We start from the raw sequence: 20,334 nt of genomic DNA, 5'->3' as shown, positions 1-20,334 counted from the left end.
ATGTCTTGTAAAAGAATCTAATTTAAATAGAAAAATATTTCTTGGCGGGAATTAAATTGAGCCTTGAAAGTAATGTCATGAAAATATATTTGACTAAATTGAAGAAGTTTACTTCTAGTAAGCAACAAACTTCTTGTGTAATGATTAATTTCTCTTTGAATACAAAATGTATAAACACCTTCACTTATGTTAGCCAAAATTTGATCCCATCAAATTTTAGTATCACAAAAGAATTAGAATTAAAAAAATTGCTTAAGCTTGCTAAGATATTTATATGGCATAAAGCTCAAATAATCAATAAAGCGATCTTTGAAGTTGAAGATAAGTTGCTTTGTAATATAACTAATATTGATCAACTATTTGGTAAAAAATCTTGCAAAAAATTCTTAGTGAAGAGGTAGAATTTCTTATTACATACTCAATTTTCTATAATGACAATGATAATCATGTAATCTATATAATTGACTTTATAAATATTTTTCTATAAATAGATTGATGTTTCATGTATTAAAGGTGAAGGTTGGAGCTCCAATAATTGTATTAAAAAATATGGCAAGAAGAATATGCAATAGAACATGACTTATTGGAATACCTTTTATTTCACGTGTCATCATTGTTAAAGTTGTAACTTGTATTGAAGAAGACAAAAAGGTCTTTATTTTCCAAATAAACTTGAAACCTATCAATGAAAATGTTTTTTAAAAATTAAGGCAGAAATAATTCTCAATCAAGCTTTGTTTTTCCATGACAATCAATAAATCTTTAGGCCAAACAATCCTTGACTTAGGACTTTATTTGCCAAAATTCATATTTGATTATGGTCAATTATGGGTTTCATTGTCCTCCATTGAATCTAAAAATAGAACATCACTAATTTAAAAAATTAATTCTTTATATATATATATATATATATATTTATAGCAATATTTTTAAAATTGACATCTATTGTCATCTATTGTAACTATAAGACAATAAAATCTTTACATTTGTTTTTTATACAATACAAAGCATGGGCCCCAAAACTAGTTATATATTAAAGATAAAATATTAGAATAATTTAAATAAATTATAATTATATTATTTAATATTAAATTTATAAAAAATATTTAAATAAAAATAAAATAATTAAAAAGTATTACTTATGTAATCAAAATTCCAATATATGTATTTTTTTTTCAATCTTTAGTTGATTATTAGAAGATTCAAGACTGTTTTACTGATATAATAATAACAAGTAAATATATATATATATACATATATATTATTATCTCATATTTTATGTTAAAATAAATATTTAATAGTTATTGAAGGCTTTGAAAACACGTTCCATCTTCCATTTTTTGAAGAAAGACGGAACTTCCGACGAGATGCTGCTTTTTCGTCGAGAACGCAACTAAGCTGGTTCGTCGTGGGTATTGGATGAATGAATAAACTTATACATCCGTCTATCATCCATGAGAAAGCCCTGTCAAGCTTCGAAACTCTTTTTGTAAGCTTCGTTTTCTCTTCTCTTCCTTGGCCATGCCTCCGCCATAGCCACCTCCCATTCTTCAAATTATCCCTCTCTTAGAGAAGCTTCAGCTGAAGCTGTTCACGCTACTTGCTTGTCACGTGGCTTTCTTCTGTGATCAGCTTTGTTGTGTTTTTTTATTTCCATCTCTTTTGAGCTTTTCTCGAGGTGTGAAAGTGCCGCTAGGGCTTCTGATGGCTTGTTGCTTGGTTTGATTGGGAATCGTTGAATTCATGCGTGGTTGGTGGCGGTGCTAGTGGCGTTAGGGTTTCGACAGTGAAGAGCATTGAGTGAGGGAGCGAGATGGGACAGGGGCAGTCGGGAGGGTTGCCCAAGCAAGGGCCTGGTGGAGACCGCAACAAAGGAAATGGCGAGAAGAAGGAGAAGAAATATGATCCTCCGGCGCCACCGACGCGCGTGGGACGCAAGCAGCGCAAGCAGAAAGGCTCTGAGGCTGCCGCGCGGTTGCCCGTTGTGACGCCTGCTACGAAGTGTAAGCTACGGTTGCTGAAGCTGGATCGTGTGAAGGATTACTTGTTGATGGAGGAAGAGTTTGTGACGAATCAGGAGCGGCTGAAGCCCCAGGAGGACAAGAACGAGGAGGATCGGTCCAAGGTGGATGATCTTCGGGGGTCTCCTATGAGCGTGGGCAACTTGGAGGAAATTATTGACGAAAATCACGCAATCGTTTCGTCTTCCGTGGGGCCCGAGTATTATGTGAACATTTTGTCGTTCGTGGACAAGGATCAGCTCGAGCCCGGTTGCGCAATCCTCATGCACAATAAGGTATGCCTTCCCAAATCTAAGAAGTTTTCAGCTTATTTGCTCTTCAATTTCTTCATTGCCAAACCCTAAACTATGTTCTATCACACTTGCTAGAATGTCCTTGGATGTGAAAGTGAAACAGTGTGTAGGGTTCTCAGTGATTCATTAGTTGGGAGGTGGCCAAATTGCGTTTCTTTGAGTGTCTATTGTCTCGGCACAGGAAATCTGTAAGTTGTTATCTCAATTTTCAAATTGTTGGGCAATCGTCGATCGGTATTTTTAGGGTCTATTTAGAATTGTTTAATAGGTCAAATTAGGGTTTTGGTTCACATATGTGTTAATCAAGTGGATTTATTGAGTGGTTGTTTAGAGAAGGACATTTTTTAGATGACTGTCGTGCTCCTTAGGAACCAGCATCTGGTCACAAACTTGAATTTTAAAGAATTGAGGGGGAACTCATGTTTGCAGCATCGGGTTTCGTTTCTGGATCGTGATAAAATGTTAAGAATGTTCCGCTGTTGCTTGTAGCCAATATTTGACGAGCCACACGAACTATGCTTGATTAAGCTGACTTGGAAACCTGGCTGTATCATAAACCATAATTGCTTTTGGAGCAGCTTGTTGAAACGAGTGTTGAACTTCTGTGCAGGTCTTATCAGTGGTGGGGTTACTGCAAGATGATGTGGACCCTATGGTATCTGTAATGAAGGTAGAGAAGGCTCCACTAGAGTCTTATGCTGATATAGGTGGATTAGATCCTCAGATTCAGGAGATTAAAGAAGCAGTTGAGTTGCCGTTGACACATCCGGAGCTGTATGAAGACATTGGTATCAAGCCCCCCAAGGGAGTTATTTTGTATGGTGAACCCGGCACTGGGAAAACTCTTCTTGCTAAGGTAAATACGTTTGGCAAAGGGTGAGATCATGTAATTCTTGACTTGCTACCTTGTCTCTGTACAGAGAAGTTCTGCTTTGCTAACAAGGTGACCTTTGTTGGTCTTGAAGTGTTCAATAATTGATCTTAGGATCTGTTGTTGTTTGATAATCTGTAATGTCTTCTACTCATGTAAACTGATCAAATAACCAAGTATTTGATTAAACTTGCAATGCAGGCTGTTGCAAATTCCACGTCTGCCACATTTCTTCGTGTTGTAGGAAGTGAGCTGATACAGAAGTATCTAGGAGATGGACCGAAGTTGGTGCGAGAGCTATTTCGGGTGGCTGATGAACTGTCTCCTACCATTGTTTTTATCGATGAAATTGATGCTGTCGGTACAAAAAGGTAATTCTGGCCTGCTTCTCATTATTTTTATTTGCGGTGTTTCTCATAATGTTTCGATTCTTGCAACCACACTCTCAAGGTTGCCACTGCACTCTTATCTAAGTTGAAAGCCGACTTAATATGTACATATTTCAAATATTTAAGACTGTTTTGTCATGATCAAATATTTGAAATTGAAAGCGGAGTTGGTGCTTTACTGCAGATATGATGCCCATTCCGGTGGAGAGCGAGAAATTCAAAGGACTATGTTGGAGTTGCTGAATCAGTTGGATGGTTTTGATGCTCGTGGTGATGTTAAGGTTATATTGGCTACTAATCGAATTGAAAGCTTAGATCCGGCCCTGCTTCGGCCTGGTAGAATCGATCGCAAGATCGAGTTTCCATTGCCTGATATTAAAACCAAGAGAAGAATTTTTCAGGTGATATTTCGATAACCTATGATTTGTGGTCGAAGCGTAATTGCTTGAGGTATACATTCATGATGAACCTTATTGACACCTTTCCCAGTAGGTTTTGTTAAGACTGTTTTGTTATGATCTTGATCTGTGCAGATACATACTTCTAGAATGACAATGGCTGATGATGTCAACTTGGAGGAATTCGTGATGACCAAGGATGAATTCTCTGGTGCTGACATTAAAGCTATCTGCACGGAAGCTGGTCTTCTTGCATTAAGGGAGCGCCGTATGAAGGTGAGCTTGCCATTTCTTTGTATTCTTTTATATGTATTTTTAATGCGTCTCGTCAGAGGTTACACTTTTTTAGTTGCCCTCATGGCTGTATAATTGCAGGCTTTGAATTGGCTTGTTTTGATTCTGTGACTAAGTATTGACTGTGGATTCTTAATGCCACAGGTGACTCAAGCGGACTTCAAGAAGGCTAAGGACAAAGTGATGTACAAGAAGAAGGAAGGTGTACCCGAGGGGTTATATATGTAGAATACTCAGTCAAGTGGTATTCGTGTATATTTGCCTTCATGATATTAGGTTCAATGATATACTGGCTGGAATCTGTCTCTTAATTGAAATACTGACTCCTTGCGTATCATTTGACGATTCAAACTATCAAAATGCCTGCGGTGAGAAGGAATTGCAATTCGTCAGTTTCTTTTGTATTTTTTCTTTTAAACAGTTAAATGTTGTATTTTCGTTCTGACACAACTTTGATAATGTTGCGCTTTTTTGTAACGTACATGCGCGTGCGTTCTCCATGTCGCATCACCCACTAGTTATAGTTCCCTTAGCATTTCCACTGTACCTTTTGTACTTTATTCTGACCGGAATTTCTTGCACACGATGTGGAGTAGGTTTATCGGACACGTTAGAGCAGGTTTATTGTGTTTTATCCCTACATTTCAAATTAAATAAATTACAGAAAAAGTTGGTGTCGGAGTAATAGATTTGGAGAATTAACATAGTGGGTAACAAGTTAAAGATTCCTGTGTGCCATTTTGGGTGACATACTAGGCAGAACCTTTGACAAGCTTTCTTAAGGGTCCTGTTACATCCTTAAAGAACCTTCTTCCACTACATTGATGATTTACTCATTGTTATCGACCAGTTGGCTGTGATGTTTGATTCTTGTCATTCTGTGATTTCCATATAGCATTTGGGATTCTCTTCTTTACAGATTCATATACACATTTTAAATGTAGGATGTCAAGCATTAGTGTGAAAAGATTGAACATGAGCACAGATGCACATGAACCCCTCCACCATCTGTTTGTGTATATCATGCAACTGGCATCATTCAAGTACAGTATCTCAGAAGATGTATTGGGATTGAATTTGGTATGTATTTTAAAGGATGTAATGAAATGTTTTTTCACTAACTTGTCAACATTGTAATCCAGCTTGATTGAATTGAGTTTGATTAAAATGCTCAGGTTGCTGTTCTTCAAGAGACAAATGGTGAAATACATGCAGGCCTAATTGGATTTCTTGTTCAAGGACTATTGAAAACAAGCATGCTTTCTTTTAAATATTTGAATCTTGCAATAGTTTCAAAATAAATTTGTATCAATAAGTGTTTCAAGTTAAAGAGAAAACACCCTGAAATCTTGAATGTTTGCATACATATTATTGTAGAAAATTTTAAAATCTTTGGTTTACAATTTAAATGCAGTTCTTTAATAAACAGAATTTTAAATACCATTAATAATCATTATATAAAGAAATTCGGGAAATTAAAAAACCCCATTTTAAAAGATTATGCTAAAACCTTACTTTTTAAATTACCTTTTCTAATCTACTTGTAACTTTGATTGAGATCATTTAATCATTTGGATTATATATGTGCTGTTTTTACAATAATACAATATGTCAAGATTCTTAATATTTCAAAATTATATGTAATACATATATAATAAATGTCATAATTTCTTGTTAAATGTTAGTTTTAAATTCTGAAATTCAACAATAAAAATAAACACTGCATATGTTATAGTTATTATTATTACCACCAGATTTTTATAAAACCTCTGCATCACCAATCTTATATGCACTATGCAGGGTCAAAATTAATGTTTGACTATTACTTAATTTTTAATTGATGGATATAATATTATATTTGTCTGCAGGGTTCCAAAATAATACTACCTCATTCTGCAACTTGAGTGCATTTGATGGTGTGACTATCCACCTATTTAGCACATATTGTGCTTCAAAGCTCTGATCAGTAATTCTAACATCACTTATGCTTTACAAACAACAAATTAAAGACAACTTTTATTTGTATCGTATTTTTTGCTAATTAAAAAATTCAGGTATTTGCACATAATTATAACAATCTTACAAGAGTGAAGATGTCACCAATTATGAGGTTTTTTCCTAACTTTACCTCTTTAAAGAATTCTTTGCATCTTATTTGAAGAGTCAAAAGAAATAAAAGATAAAAGTTAAATAAATAAATAAATAAATAAATATATATGTGTTAAAATACAAAAATGGGATATATCCAATGTAATGATGAAATGATAAAAGTACACCAAACTATTAAATTCCTTATATCTAAAAAAGCAAAGAGAAGAGTAATGAGAAGAAAGAACTCCTATTAGAATTAGTATATTTATACTTTTATTTATGATAACACTAAGATATTCTAAAGTTCTATTTAATTAATTTTTCAATTTTAAAACCAAATATGTATTTAGACATCCATAATTTATTCCATCTCGTTAGAAGAAAGTTTTGTGGTCTAAGTATTTTGTCAATATCTTTTTAGTCAATTTCTAACTGATTTGACCATATTCTAACAGATCTTTTTAGAGCATGCTACTAATATAGAATTTATTTTATATTTTATTTTTAAACTCATATTTTTTTTTCTAAATCTATGTAATCTATAAACAAAGTTTTCTTAACAAGGACTAAATCTTACAAAAATATTTAAATTGAGATGATAAAGCTTTTACAAAAATAGCTTGTTTCAAAATAAAGGTTTTTTAAGGTCTCCAATTTAAAGAATTTAAAGTTAATTTGTTTAAAAGGAAGGTGTTCTAATTCTAAATGTTACATGCTTGATACCAATCTAAGAATCTATAGAGAATAGATTATAGCTTTTAGGGATGATACAAAATACAAAAAATATCAAGATGAGAGTTATTTTTTTTATTTTTTTTAATTCTTTTTCTCTAAGTATAAATTGCTATACTTTTGTGTCATATAAGCTATATGAATATGGCTTCTTTGTGAGAATAAAGGTTGGATTAGATGTCAATTCAATTAAATAAGAAGTCTTCATCCAATAATAAACTCTATTTATATACTTTAAGGTTAATAGAAGAAATATTATTTTGAATTAACTTTCTACTAAGTTTTAAAAAGTGTGTTATGAATTCTTCATCAATAATATAAGAATAATTTTTTTTATCAAAGATTAATTTGTTAAGTAAATTGTAGAAGAAATCTATACTAGATGCTTATATTTTTTTGGCTTTGCTTTTGCAACCACTCTAATAATTTTCAAAACTTTTGTCACATAATTTTTATTATTAATTGAATTATGATTTTTTTGCTTTAAAGAGATTTTTTTATTAAAGTAAAGAATTCAAATTTAGAATTTGATTCAAAATTATTATTTTTTAATAAGTTGAAGTAAGACAAACCATTTATTTTCTTCAATATTAATATATTGAATAAAAAGTTTAAACACCACTTTGAATAAAGATATGTCACCAATTTGTATAAGCCAATTTATTTTGTAGATTTCGATAAGATTTTATTATAGTAAAATTAATGATTTGAAGAGCTAAAAAAATAAATGTGAAAGAAGTTCTATAAAAAACTATAATAGGATAGAATTTGATATGTGGATATTGCTACTTCTATAATGGTTGGTATTATTGGATCTTTATAAAGATTTTTGATACAATGAAGATTCTTTAAATATTAGATTGTGGCTTAATGAAGTTGTAAATATATATGAATTAATAGAAATTTAAGATCCTACCATAAGAATCAAATTCAAACATTATAAAAAAAAAAGTTTAAGAGTTAAGCCAAAGAAACTTATACACTTGTATCTTTGTCATGAACATACATATTTACTCCAACAATTATTTAGATAATATGAATAGATAGAAATAGATTAAAGTGAATAAATTTGATAATATCTTGTAGACAAACTTCATAGAAGCTTCATAAATGCAACTTTGACTTTATACATGTATATACTTGATTAATAGGTTAGAAACTTAGCCAATAAATTAGCCACATGTTGCACGTATTGATAGCTTGTGATACAAGCTCACTATGTGGCTTACATATAAAAAATTTATTTTTTAAGTTAAGACATATGTCTTGCGAATTGGACACATGTCAAAGGTCCTATAAAACGTTGTTATGTAGCTCTTAGTGAGATAATATATATAGAAGAAAGAATAAAGCCTTCTTTATTCTTATGAATGCCTTTTTAGTCCTTAATCTTGTTTCAAGATTTTCTAGTCTTTCTTTCTTTAGCAATAAGCATTCTAATTTCAATACTATATTAGTTTTGAATGAATATCTATTCTTTTTAAGTGACTTAAGAATGTATTGAGTTTTTATTTATTTAAATTTTATATCCTTGATAATATGATAAGAGTACTAACTTATTGTTCTTGTTTTATTTTAGAAGTAAGTGGATTATCTCACTCTTATTGTTGTATTTTGAAGGTTGCAGACTATCCACTTTTGAACTAATATTTAATTTTCTAACATTGATTTTTTCTTCAAAGAGAGAATTATCTCCCTTTGTAGAAATTTTCATTTGATATTAGAGGTTGTGGATTATTCTTATCTAATTTGAATTTTGAATTTGTTTAAATTGTATATAGAAGAAAAAAATTTAGATGCTACTTTTTGTAAAAGTGAGAATAGATTTCTGACTATTATAAATTTGTATAAGCTTGTCAACACTCTTAAAGTCGAACTTTCACGTATTTTTAACTTCAATCATGGAACTAGTATTTCTATGCCTGTGAAAAAAGTCAACAATAAAGTTCAAAGTTTGCCAAAAAATTATGCAATTGATAAAAATAAGTAAATTAAGTTCACAATTAAATCCAAAAAATCTTGCTATTATAAGTATGAAAGAGACAAGGATATGTATCTTAGAGAATTTTGATGGAGCAAGATCAAAGTTTCAAAAGTTTCTATAGTAAATGAAGCTCTATCTAAGATTATATCTTTTCCAATATTCTAATAGATTTATTAAAATCAAATTCATGAGTGCATTTCTATCTAAGGATGTTTTTACTTGATTTATATATTGGATGGAAAATAATTTATAAGTACTCTATGATTTTAATTTATTCTTAAAAATATTTACAACCACATTTAAAAAAAGTGATTAAAAAAGAATAATACAGACCAAACTTGTATCTTTACAACAATAATTATATTCAACCACCATATATACTGTAGAATTCCAAAATCTTGCTTGTAATGTAGATTGGAATGATAAAACTCTTATCAATTAATTTTGATACGGATTGAAAGATAATATCAAAGATTTATTGTTAACTATGTTGAGAGTAGACTTATTGGAGCAATTTATTGCTTAAACTATTGCATGAAATAGTTGACTCTTTGAAAGATGCTAAGAATAAAGATTTGGTTCAAGAAGTACAAGTGAGGTCATGGTAATACCTTCTAAGTTTTTGAAAGCTAATTAATCAAGGCTAGAACCAATATAAATTGATACAATACATTTCAAACCTCCTATAGATCAAAAAAAGACTTGACATCAATAAGAAAGTTTGTTCCTATATTATAGAAAATTCAAGTACACTACTTAATATTATCCAAAGAAATAAAGTAATTATAAAATAAAGAACATGGTTGCCAAAACAATGTGTTAAAAAATAAGTTTTTCCAACCACAGTAGAGATTGTCCAATTAGAATCTTATGCAACACCTTCTAAAATTCTTATTTTCTCTTTGGATTCCTTTCTTTATTTTATAATAGAAGTTTATTTCGGATCAAAAAATCACAAAGTCTTTACCTCATTAAATTCAAGAGCCTCAACCTATTTTATAGACAAAGACTTTGTCAAAAAATAAGAAATATTCTTAGTCAAAAAAATCAAATATATGAATATAGAAGTAATAGATGGTTTTTTGTTATCTTATGGAGATGTTATTTATAAAACCATTTTTTAAGATATAACAACTAATGGTCATAATAACTTAATAATATTTAATATAATTAGGTCTTCTTTCAACCTACTTATTTTAAGATTATCATGGCTAAAGAAATATAAATATCAAATAGATTAAATTTTTTATAACATTTATTTTTTTCATAGTTTAATCTAAAATTATATTAGTTAAATAGAAATTTATAAGTCCAATACAACCAAATCTTTATTGGTAGGTGCAAGAACTTTCATGCATGCTATAATAAAAGGATTACTTTTTGCCATATACGCCATACTTATTTTTCATGGTGGAAAGACTACAAGTGCCATTCCAAGTTAGTACCAAGATTAATAAGATATTTTGAAAAGAAGAATGCAGATATCCTTTTAAGGCATAATCCGTATAATTGTTCAATTAATCTAAAAGAAGAAATTTAATTACTATTTTGACCAATCTATAGCTTATTACAAAATTAATTGGCTACTTTCAATGATTATATTGATGAGAACTTAACTAAGAACTTCATATGTCATTCTAAATTTCCAACAAAAGCTCCTATCTTATTTGTGAAGAAGAAAAATAAATCATTGTAGATGTATTTGGACTATTAAAGGCTTAATTAGATCACCATTAAGAATAAGTATTATTTACTTTTAATTTTAAGATTTTTTTATCAATTTAATCAAACAAAGATATATACAAAAATAGATTTATAAAGAGCATATAATTTGATATGCATCAAAGAAGCAGATGAATATGAGATTGTATTTAGAACCAAGTATAGACATTTCAAATATAATGTTATGCCTTTTGAATTCAAGATTGTACTAGCTGCTTTTTAATATCTAATAAATAATATTTTTCTGACAATTTTTTGATTATTTTATAGTTTGTAATTTAGACAATATTTTAATTTACTCTAAGAATATAAAAGAGCATAAATTTCATATTTGTTGTGTGTTACAAAAACTTAGAGATATAAGATTGTATACCAAGATAAAAAAAAAGTGTATATTTTTTTACTACTTAAGTTAAATTTTTAGGAAATATAATTTCAAATGATGGCTTCATGATAGATACTAAAAAAATCTAGATTAGAATAAATTAAAAGATCTCAAAAAAAATCAAAGATATGTAATATTTTTTGAAATTAGCCAATTATTACTAGATCTTCATCAAAAACTTCTTTCAAGTTGTAGCTCTACTTATATATTTGACTTGTAAAGACAAACTTGAGTGAAGTAAAGAAGCTAAAGAATCATTTGAAGTTCTAAAGATAGTATTTATTTTTGTACCAATCTTGTATTAAGTCAACTTTTCTAAGACATTCTTTTGAAAAAAATAAATTGAATTTTATCTTGGATGTGGTATTGTCTCAAATAGGAGAAGATGAAAAACTCCATTTAATAACTTTTCATTCAAAGAAATTTTTAGCAGTAGAGAACAACTATGAGATCTACAACAAAGAGCTTTTTATAATTGTGGATTCATTTCAAGAATGATGTCATAATTTAGAAGACACTTTTATTTCAATTATTATATATATGGATTACAAAAAGCTTGAATATTTCATATTAATAAGTATTCTAAATTGTTGCTAAGCCCATTGCAACATGTTTTATAAAGATTGATTTCAAAATTACTTATAGATCTGAAAAACAACAAAGTTTGTCAAACGTTGTTATTTTATACCAAAAGACAAAGATACAACTTTTAATTAATAAAGAATAATCCTATTAAAGCTAAAAAAATTTCATCTTTCAACAATGAAATCAACATTGATTATTGATTCAATTTTTTTAAGCAAGTTCAATTGAATATGACCTCTAATCCTATCAAGGATATGAATCTCAAAGAAAGAGAATCCTCAATATACTCTTCTATCACTGAAGAGAAGTAGAAAGTCATTTCAAAGGTGATGTAATATTAACTAGAATGGCTATTGCCAAAAACAAGAAGACTAGAAAGTGTTGAAACAAGACTAAGACTCGAAAGGTGTTGACAAGAGTGAAGAAGGCTTCACTCTTGCCTCCATATATACTATCTAACTAAGAGCTACGTGGTGATGTCCTATAGAAATTCCAACATGTATTGACTTTGCTAGCCACATATCTTATCTTGCAAGGCAAATTATATATGTATGCACCACGTAGTTGGCTTCTTCTATACGCTACTACACAGAGCTAACTTGTTCTACAAGCTACCTATACATGGTTAGCTTTTTGTCCAAGTTTGTAACCTATAAACACATCTAAAGTCAAAACCACGTGTATGAAGCTTCTAGGAAGCTTGTCTAGAAGACTTTATGAAATTATTATATATTTACCTACTTCTACATAATCATATAAGTAACTACTGAGATAAATATATATGTCTGTGATATTATCCCCCTCTTCTAGAGACGAGTTCCACAAGGAGCGGTCTTCATATGTTGAGAAAGTTCAAGATGTGGCGAATTATATTTGCTATATACGCCAATCTTTGCTCTCTTTGAAGATGGTTGATAGGTCCTCTCAACCATCTATAGTGTCTCATTCCAGGGCAAGAAGACCACCCTATTATTTGGTCATTGTTGAGGCCTTCATAACTTCCTTCAAATAAAACATTTAGAACACCATCAGGAGATGTTCTTACTTCTAATAAAATCACTAAACATTGAAAGTCTCTTCCAAGGTTGTGATACCAAACACATTATATCTCACCATCTATTCGAGGAAAGACATGTCGTTCTTGAGGATCTTCATCTCAATTTTTTCATCTTGAAGGTTGTGACAATCGCAATGTCACGTTTAATAAGTGTACAAATGAAAGCTCTTGAGTTGAATCTATTGGTTGTTGGTGCTCCATGTCATTACAAATATAGAGAAGCTACAATGAAAGATAGAAAGTAGAATATTACTTTTCTTTGATCTTCTTTCTTTCATAGCAAAGATTTGCTATTCTTCATCTTAGTTTTAATAGATACCATTGATAAAAGACTTCAACTTTCTTTATTGCATTTGTAAGATTATTTGATGGCTCCCATGTGCATTCACTAATATTATATCTACGCTAATGAATAAGATATTCTAACCTATTTTGGTGCCACCTTGAGTTTAAGACTTCTTCCACCTCAAATTCTTGGTTATTATCTACTTCTATAGGAGGAGGTGGAATTTGTCTTCTTCTCAAGATATTCACTGTCTTATACGGCTCCAAAAGAGATATGTGAAATACAGGGCGGATCTTCATAGACTCCGATAGATATAATCGATAAGCAACAGGATTGATTTGTTCACAAATAGGAAAAGGTTCCAATCTATGATATAGTATCACGAGGACGAGTAGTCTTAACATTATGACAAAGTAACCATACCTTCTCACCCATATTATATTATGGTTGCTCCTTGCGATAGGCATTTGCGTTGGTCTTTTGTCGTTCTTCAGCTTCCTTTAATTGTATCTTTATTGTTATATATAGCTCTGACAAGCAATTTGCTAAATCTTTTGCCACAAGATTATCAACTTTTGAAAAGTCAAAAGTATGAAGATGTGGATGATAACCATAATTGATAAAAAAAGGTGCTTGTTGAGTGGAAGAATGTACCGAATTATTATATGTAAACTCTGCCAATGGTATAAGAGTTGTCTAATTATTTTGATGATAGTTGATGGTACATCTCAAATACTACTCCACAACTTGATTTACCCATTCCGTTTGTCCATCAGATTGAGGATGAAAAGCTAAAGAAAGCTTTATATCCACCTTTAGAATCTTGAATAGGGTTCTCCAAAATCTTGATACAAATTGAGACCTCCTATCCGATATAATATTCTTTGGCAATCCATGATAGCGATAGATATTGTCAATGAAAAGCTTAACTATTTCTTCACTTGTGATAGATTTTGTACATAGTACAAAATGGGCCATCTTGGTAAAACAATCTACTATCATGAATGTAGAGTCATAAGAATTTGAGATTACAAGATTCGTAATGAAATCTTTAGAAATAGAAGACGATGGTTGTTTTGGAATAGGTAGCAGCTAAAGAAGTCTGTAAAGTCGATGACGAGGAGTTTTTGATCTTGAGCAAACATCACAAGATTGTACAAAATCATTGATTGCCTTCCACAATTGCGGCCACCAAAAATCCTTGGATATTGATTCTAAAGTTTTATTGTACCCAAAATGTCCTACCACTGGAAAGTCATGACGAGCTTGAAGAACATGTAATCAAGCTTCACCTACTGGAACATATAGGTGTCCTTCAAAATATAATAGATTATTCTTGAATTCAAACTTGAAAGTATCTTGAGACTTAGAGGAAGTATCCTTGATATCTTGAACAAGAGGATTAGAGGACATGTTTGATTGAATTTACTTCACAAATATTGAATCAATAGTCAATGTTGATTTTATAGTTCGAAGATGAAAATATTCGAGCTTCAAGAGAATTGATCTTTGTTGATCAAAAGATGCATCTCTTTCTTTACGTGGAAGATAAGAACGTCTAAAAAGAGCATCTAATAGACCTTGTTGTTTTTTGGGTCGATAGGTGATCTTGAAATTAAATCTAAATAAAAACATGCTCTAACGAGCTTGACGGCGATTCAAGACATGTGTTGACATGAAGTATTCAAGGTTCTTATGGTCTATATACACGATATCATAATATGTGAAGTCTTGCTTGAGAATGCTCTGAGTACCTCATTATGGAAGGAAGAATGGAAATTGTAATAACAAAATCTTAATCCTAATAGAATACTAACAATGCTCTAATTAGACCATAATAATGCTAAGCAAGCTTAATCAAATTTAAAAAAAATCTCAGAGAAATTTCAAATAAACAGTAAGAATTCTTAAAGAAATATTAGAAGGATCACAAATATCACTCAAATACATCTCAATTCAATCTTAATTTAATTCTAGTTAAAATCCTATTGAACTTCATTCAAACTTTAGGCCAAAACTAATTGAATCTTAAATCCTAATAAAATCCTAAACCCTAAATCAAACCCTAAACAAACATCAAACCGAACCCCAACAAAATCCTAAACCAAATCCTAACCAAATCCTAAACCAAACCCTAAACCAAACTCTAAACCCTAAATCAAATCCTAACCAAATCCTAATCCAAATCCTAAATCCTAAATCAAACCCTAATCCAAATCCTAAATCTTAAAACAAATACTAAATAAATCCTAAATCCTAAATCAAACCCTAATCAAATCCTAAATCCTAAATAAAACCCTAAACCCTATCCTAAATCCTAAATCAATTCTTAACCAAACCTTAGTAATTCCTACAATAGATTAAAATCTCAATAACTAATGAATAAACCAATGATCTTAACTCAAATTTTGCACACTTCTTAGCAACTAAGTTGAAAACAATTATAAAATTTTTGAAAAGAATTGGAATTACCAAATAGGCGATAACCTCAAAAACGTGCTTGGATATTGGTTGGCCTCCTTCTCCAATCTTGATGCCAATCTTCCTGAGCCAATATCTCTCTTTTGCACTATTCGATTGATTTCAAGATTCTCATAAACATAGAAAAATAAGTCTAATATCCTCTTACAGAAGTTTTATTCCAATCCAACAAGTAGATTATAAGAAATCTTAAAAACCCTTACTAGACCTAAAATTCTACTTTCTGAGACCTTAACCGACTTAAACCTCAATATTCCTTAATTCAACCATTAGATTGAGCTCAAATTCACAACACATAATAAACACAACTATAACCATAAACCCACAAAATTTCACCCATAGATCTACTACAAAACTCTTGAAATCATCCAAAACGTAAACCCTCTTTTATTTCATAAAACCCAGGTCATCCGAAACAAACCTTGACTTTGCAAAGCTTTTACAAAGTCATAACAACTCTAAATTATCCAAAATCAATGCCCATAGAAATCTTATCCAATCTTCTATCAAATCCCACTCTCCGATCTACCAAAGAGTCCCAAAGTCATTGTCGAGACTCAGTTTTGTGTCCCAGGGTCGGATTTTGATCCTGGTTCATAACCGGCCTTCTCCGGGTATCAATATCTAGTTTTTTTAAGTAATTTTTACTGGAATTTAATCTTAACTTCTTCCAAAAGATGTCTATATCATTTATTTTTCTAATCTATCTTATTTTGCCTTATTTTTGGCCCTGTAAAGTAAATAGAAGCTATTTTTTTTAAAAAGGTAGTATTACTATTAAAAGTATTACTACCTTTCTATCTTTTATCCATATTTTTCTACGTTTTCTTTTAACTTGGATCTTCTATAATAAGATCCATATTATCATCTTTCACCATATAGTTATGTTAGAACACGACAACAGTAACTATACTTGAAGTGCCTTCTAGATAATGACTCCATTCTTGAAATGAATCCATGATTGCAAGGAGCTATTTATCATAGATCTCATAATTAATCTCGGATGCTGAAAATTTTCTTGAATGGAAAGCTATTAGGTGGATTTTGTCATCTTTTCTCATTTGTGACAACACAACACCTGTAGCAAAACTTGACGCGTCTATTTTCATAAAAATACCTTGAAAAAGTCAATGCAATATAAGATTGTTGCAAAAATAAATTTCTTCTTTAAAGCATCAAATGATGCTTATACTTCTTTATTCCACTCAAGTTTGTCGTTACAAGTCAAACATATAAGTGGAATTGTAACTTGAGAAAAATTCTTGATGAAGATTTGATAGTAATTAGCAAAGCCCAAAAAACATTGCACATCTCATACTATTGTTGAAATCTTCCAATCTATGATAGTTTGAACCTTCTTGGGATCCATCATAAGGCCTTCGTTGGAAATGATATATCCTAAAAAGTCAACTTGAGTAGTGTGGAATACAGACTTTTCTAACTTGACATATAATCTTGCATCTCTAAGTTTCTGTAACACGCAACGAATATGAAGCTCATGTTCTTCTGTATTCTTATAGTAGATTAAAATATCGTCTAAACAACAAACAACAAAATTATCTAAAAACTCACAAAAAACATCATTTGGAAGATGTTGAAAAGTAGTCGATGTATTTGTGAGTCCAAAAGGCATGACATTATATTCAAAAAATTTATACCTAGTTCGAAAATCAGTCTTCCATTCATCTCTTTCTTTGATACGAACTAAGTTATATGCTCCTCATAGATCTATTTTCCTATAGATCTTTGCTTGATTGAATTGGTCAAGAAGTCCCAAAATCAAAGACAAAGGATACCTATTTTTGATGGTGATCTTGTTGAGTCATCGATAATCTATACACATTTGCAAAGATCTGTCTTTCTTCTTCACAAATAAGATAGGAGCCCTGGTTGAAGATTTAGAATGGCGTATGAAGTTCTTTGTCAAATTCTCATCAATGTACTCCTTTAATGCATCCAATTTATTTTGTGATAAGTTGTAGATTGGTCCAAATAGTGGTTGAGCTCCTTCTTGCAAATCAATTGAACAATCTTAAGGTCGATGTTTGGAAAAAATATATGCATTTTTCTTTTCAAAAATATCTAGAGATTCTTGATATTGCTTAGCAATACCACTCGATATTGTTTCACCATTAGAAATAGGTATAGCATATATAGCAAAAGATGATCCTTCTTTTGCAGCATGTATGAAAGCTTTTGCACCTACTAGTAAAAATTTGGACATACTGGACTTACATACTTCTACTTTACTAATGCAATCTTGGATTATACTTTTAAGAAAGTTAAGGTTATGAAAAATCCAATCTATTTGAGGGATATATTTTTCTAGCCATAATAATCCTAAAATAACCAAATTAAAGGGAGATTTTATTACATTAAATACTACTACGCTGTTATGATCTTTAATTATTATATCTAAAATTATAGTTTCATGAATAACATTTCCAGAAGACAATGAATGACCATCTATGACTTCTACATGTAGGGATTTAACTTTCTTCACTAAAGGTATTTTTTGATTTTTGGCAAAATCTTTGTCTATAAAACATGCTGGGGCTCTTGAATGTAACAAGGCAAAGATTTTTTGATTATTAGGTTTTAAATATACTTCTATTATAAAATAAAGTTAGGGGTTTGAAGAGAAGATAGGACCTTTACTAGGAGTTGTACATGATTCCTGCCACACGGCCCCTATTGTAGTTGGAGAAACTCATTTTTTGAGACATTATCTTCTTTCGTAATTATGCTCCTCATTTTGTAATTATATTGCTTATTTGGACAATATTGAACAGTGTGCTTAGCTTCTCCATAATATAAACACAACCCTTCTTGGCAATATCGAGTCTTTTCTTGCTTTGTCAAAGGTTTAAAATGTATCATATCAATTTGTATTAGTTCTAACTTTGACGAATACATTTCAAAAAACTTTGGAGCTACTGCCATTACTTGACTTGTTCCTCTCCAACCAAATCTTTATTCTTGACACTTTCCAAATAAATGATTGTTGCATGCAATGGCTTCAATAATAAATTGTTCCTAAGATTCTACTTTTGACATTGTTAATAACAAATCTTTGACGCTATCCTTCAATCCATATCAAAATTGGTTGATAAGTACTTTGTCATTCCAGTCCACGTTGCAAGCAAGATTTTGGAATTCGGTAGCATATATAGTGGTTGATCGTGATCCTTGCCATAAAGATAAAAGCTTGGTCTTAGCTACTTGTTCTCGGTCACTTTCTCCAAATGTGGCCATAAACACTTTTAGGAATGAATTCAAATCATAAAGGAGTCATGAATCTTTTTCAATTAAAGGTGCAAATCAAGAAAAACCCCTTCTTGATAGTAGTGCACCTATAAATCCGACTTGGATAAATCCATCGAGATATTGGAAAAGGTGCAACCTTAGATAGAGCTTGACTTGTTGCAAAAAGCCTTGAAATTTTGATCTTCTTCCATCAAACTTCTCAAGCATACTAATCCTTATCTCTGTCATACTTGTAGAAACAAAATTCCTTCAATTTGGTTATGACGTTAATCTACTTGCTTCTTTTAATTGTACAACTTCTTGTTGCAGACTCTGAACTTCTTTCATAGGCGTAGGCATAGTACTTCCATGATTCATGTTAGAAATACGTGAGATTTCTACTCTTAGAGTATTGACAAGCTCATGAACATCTGCAATAGTTGCAAATCTATTCTCACTTCACTTGAAAGTAGCATCCATAAACTTTCCTTCCATAGACAATTCAAACGAATTTAAAAGTTAAATTAGAAGAGGGTAATCCACAACCTCTAAAAACAAATTCCATAAAGAGAGATAATCCACTCTCTTTAAGGTAAATATTAGTGTTAGAAAATAAGATTTTTTATTTAAAGGTAGGTAGTCCGCAACCTTCAAAATACAATAATAGAAGTGAAATAATCCACTCACTTTTAAAACAAGGCAGAAATAATATGTTTGCACTCTTGTCAAATTATCAAAGACATCAATCTCGAAGAGAGAGAATCTTCAATATAATCTTCTATCACTGAAGAAAACTAGAAAGTCTCTCAAAAGGTGATGTAATATTAAATAGAATGGCTATTGCCAAAAACAAGAAGACTAGAAAGTATTGAAATAAGACTAAGACACGAAAGGTGTTGACAAGAGTGAAGAAGGCTTCACTCTTGCCTCCATATATACTATCTAACTAAGAGCTACGTGGCAATGTCCTATAGAAACTCCAACATGTGTTGACTTTGCTAGCTATATGTCTTATCTTGCAAGGCAACTTATGTATGTATGCGCCACGTAGTTGGCTTCTTCTATAAGCTACTACACGGAGCTAACTTGTTCCACAAGCTACCTATACATGGTTAGCTTTTTGTCCAAGTTTATAACCTATAAACACATCTAAAGTCAAAACCACGTGTATGAAGCTTCTATGAAGCTTGTCTAAAAGACTTTATGAAATTATTCTATATTTACCTACTTCTACTCAATCATATAAATAACTACTGAGGTAAATATATATGTCTATGACAAATCCTCTTGTTTATGATATTAAAAATAAATCTTTTAAAATCCATGATATTTTCAAATTTAAATTCAAAAATAATATAATTTATTTTAAGAATCATTTATATGTTCTAGAAGATGAAGCACAATTACATGTTCTTCAAGCTTATTACAACTTCCAAATAACTTATTATTTAAGATACAACAAGACTTTAGAGTTAATATCCAAAGTTTTTTTGTGGCTT

At 30.8% G+C, this 20,334-nt stretch overlaps 1 protein-coding gene across 1 annotated transcript; it reads left to right on the top strand.

Annotated features, from left to right (window-relative positions):
- The first annotated feature begins 1,511 nt into the window (after positions 1-1,511).
- Positions 1,512-4,603, top strand: LOC112293879 (26S proteasome regulatory subunit 4 homolog B). The gene is made up of 6 exons (XM_024543822.3): positions 1,512-2,296; positions 2,925-3,170; positions 3,387-3,556; positions 3,759-3,975; positions 4,108-4,248; positions 4,411-4,603. Exons 1-6 carry the CDS (start codon positions 1,814-1,816, stop codon positions 4,492-4,494), a joined length of 1,341 nt encoding a protein of 446 aa, XP_024399590.1. The 5' UTR covers positions 1,512-1,813; the 3' UTR covers positions 4,495-4,603.
- The last annotated feature ends 15,731 nt before the right edge of the window (positions 4,604-20,334 follow it).

This window comes from Physcomitrium patens, chromosome 16, assembly GCF_059467195.1.
Source record: "Physcomitrium patens ecotype Gransden chromosome 16, ASM5946719v1, whole genome shotgun sequence".
NCBI lineage: Eukaryota > Viridiplantae > Streptophyta > Bryopsida > Funariales > Funariaceae > Physcomitrium > Physcomitrium patens.
This window is presented reverse-complemented; position numbering and strand designations above follow the sequence as displayed.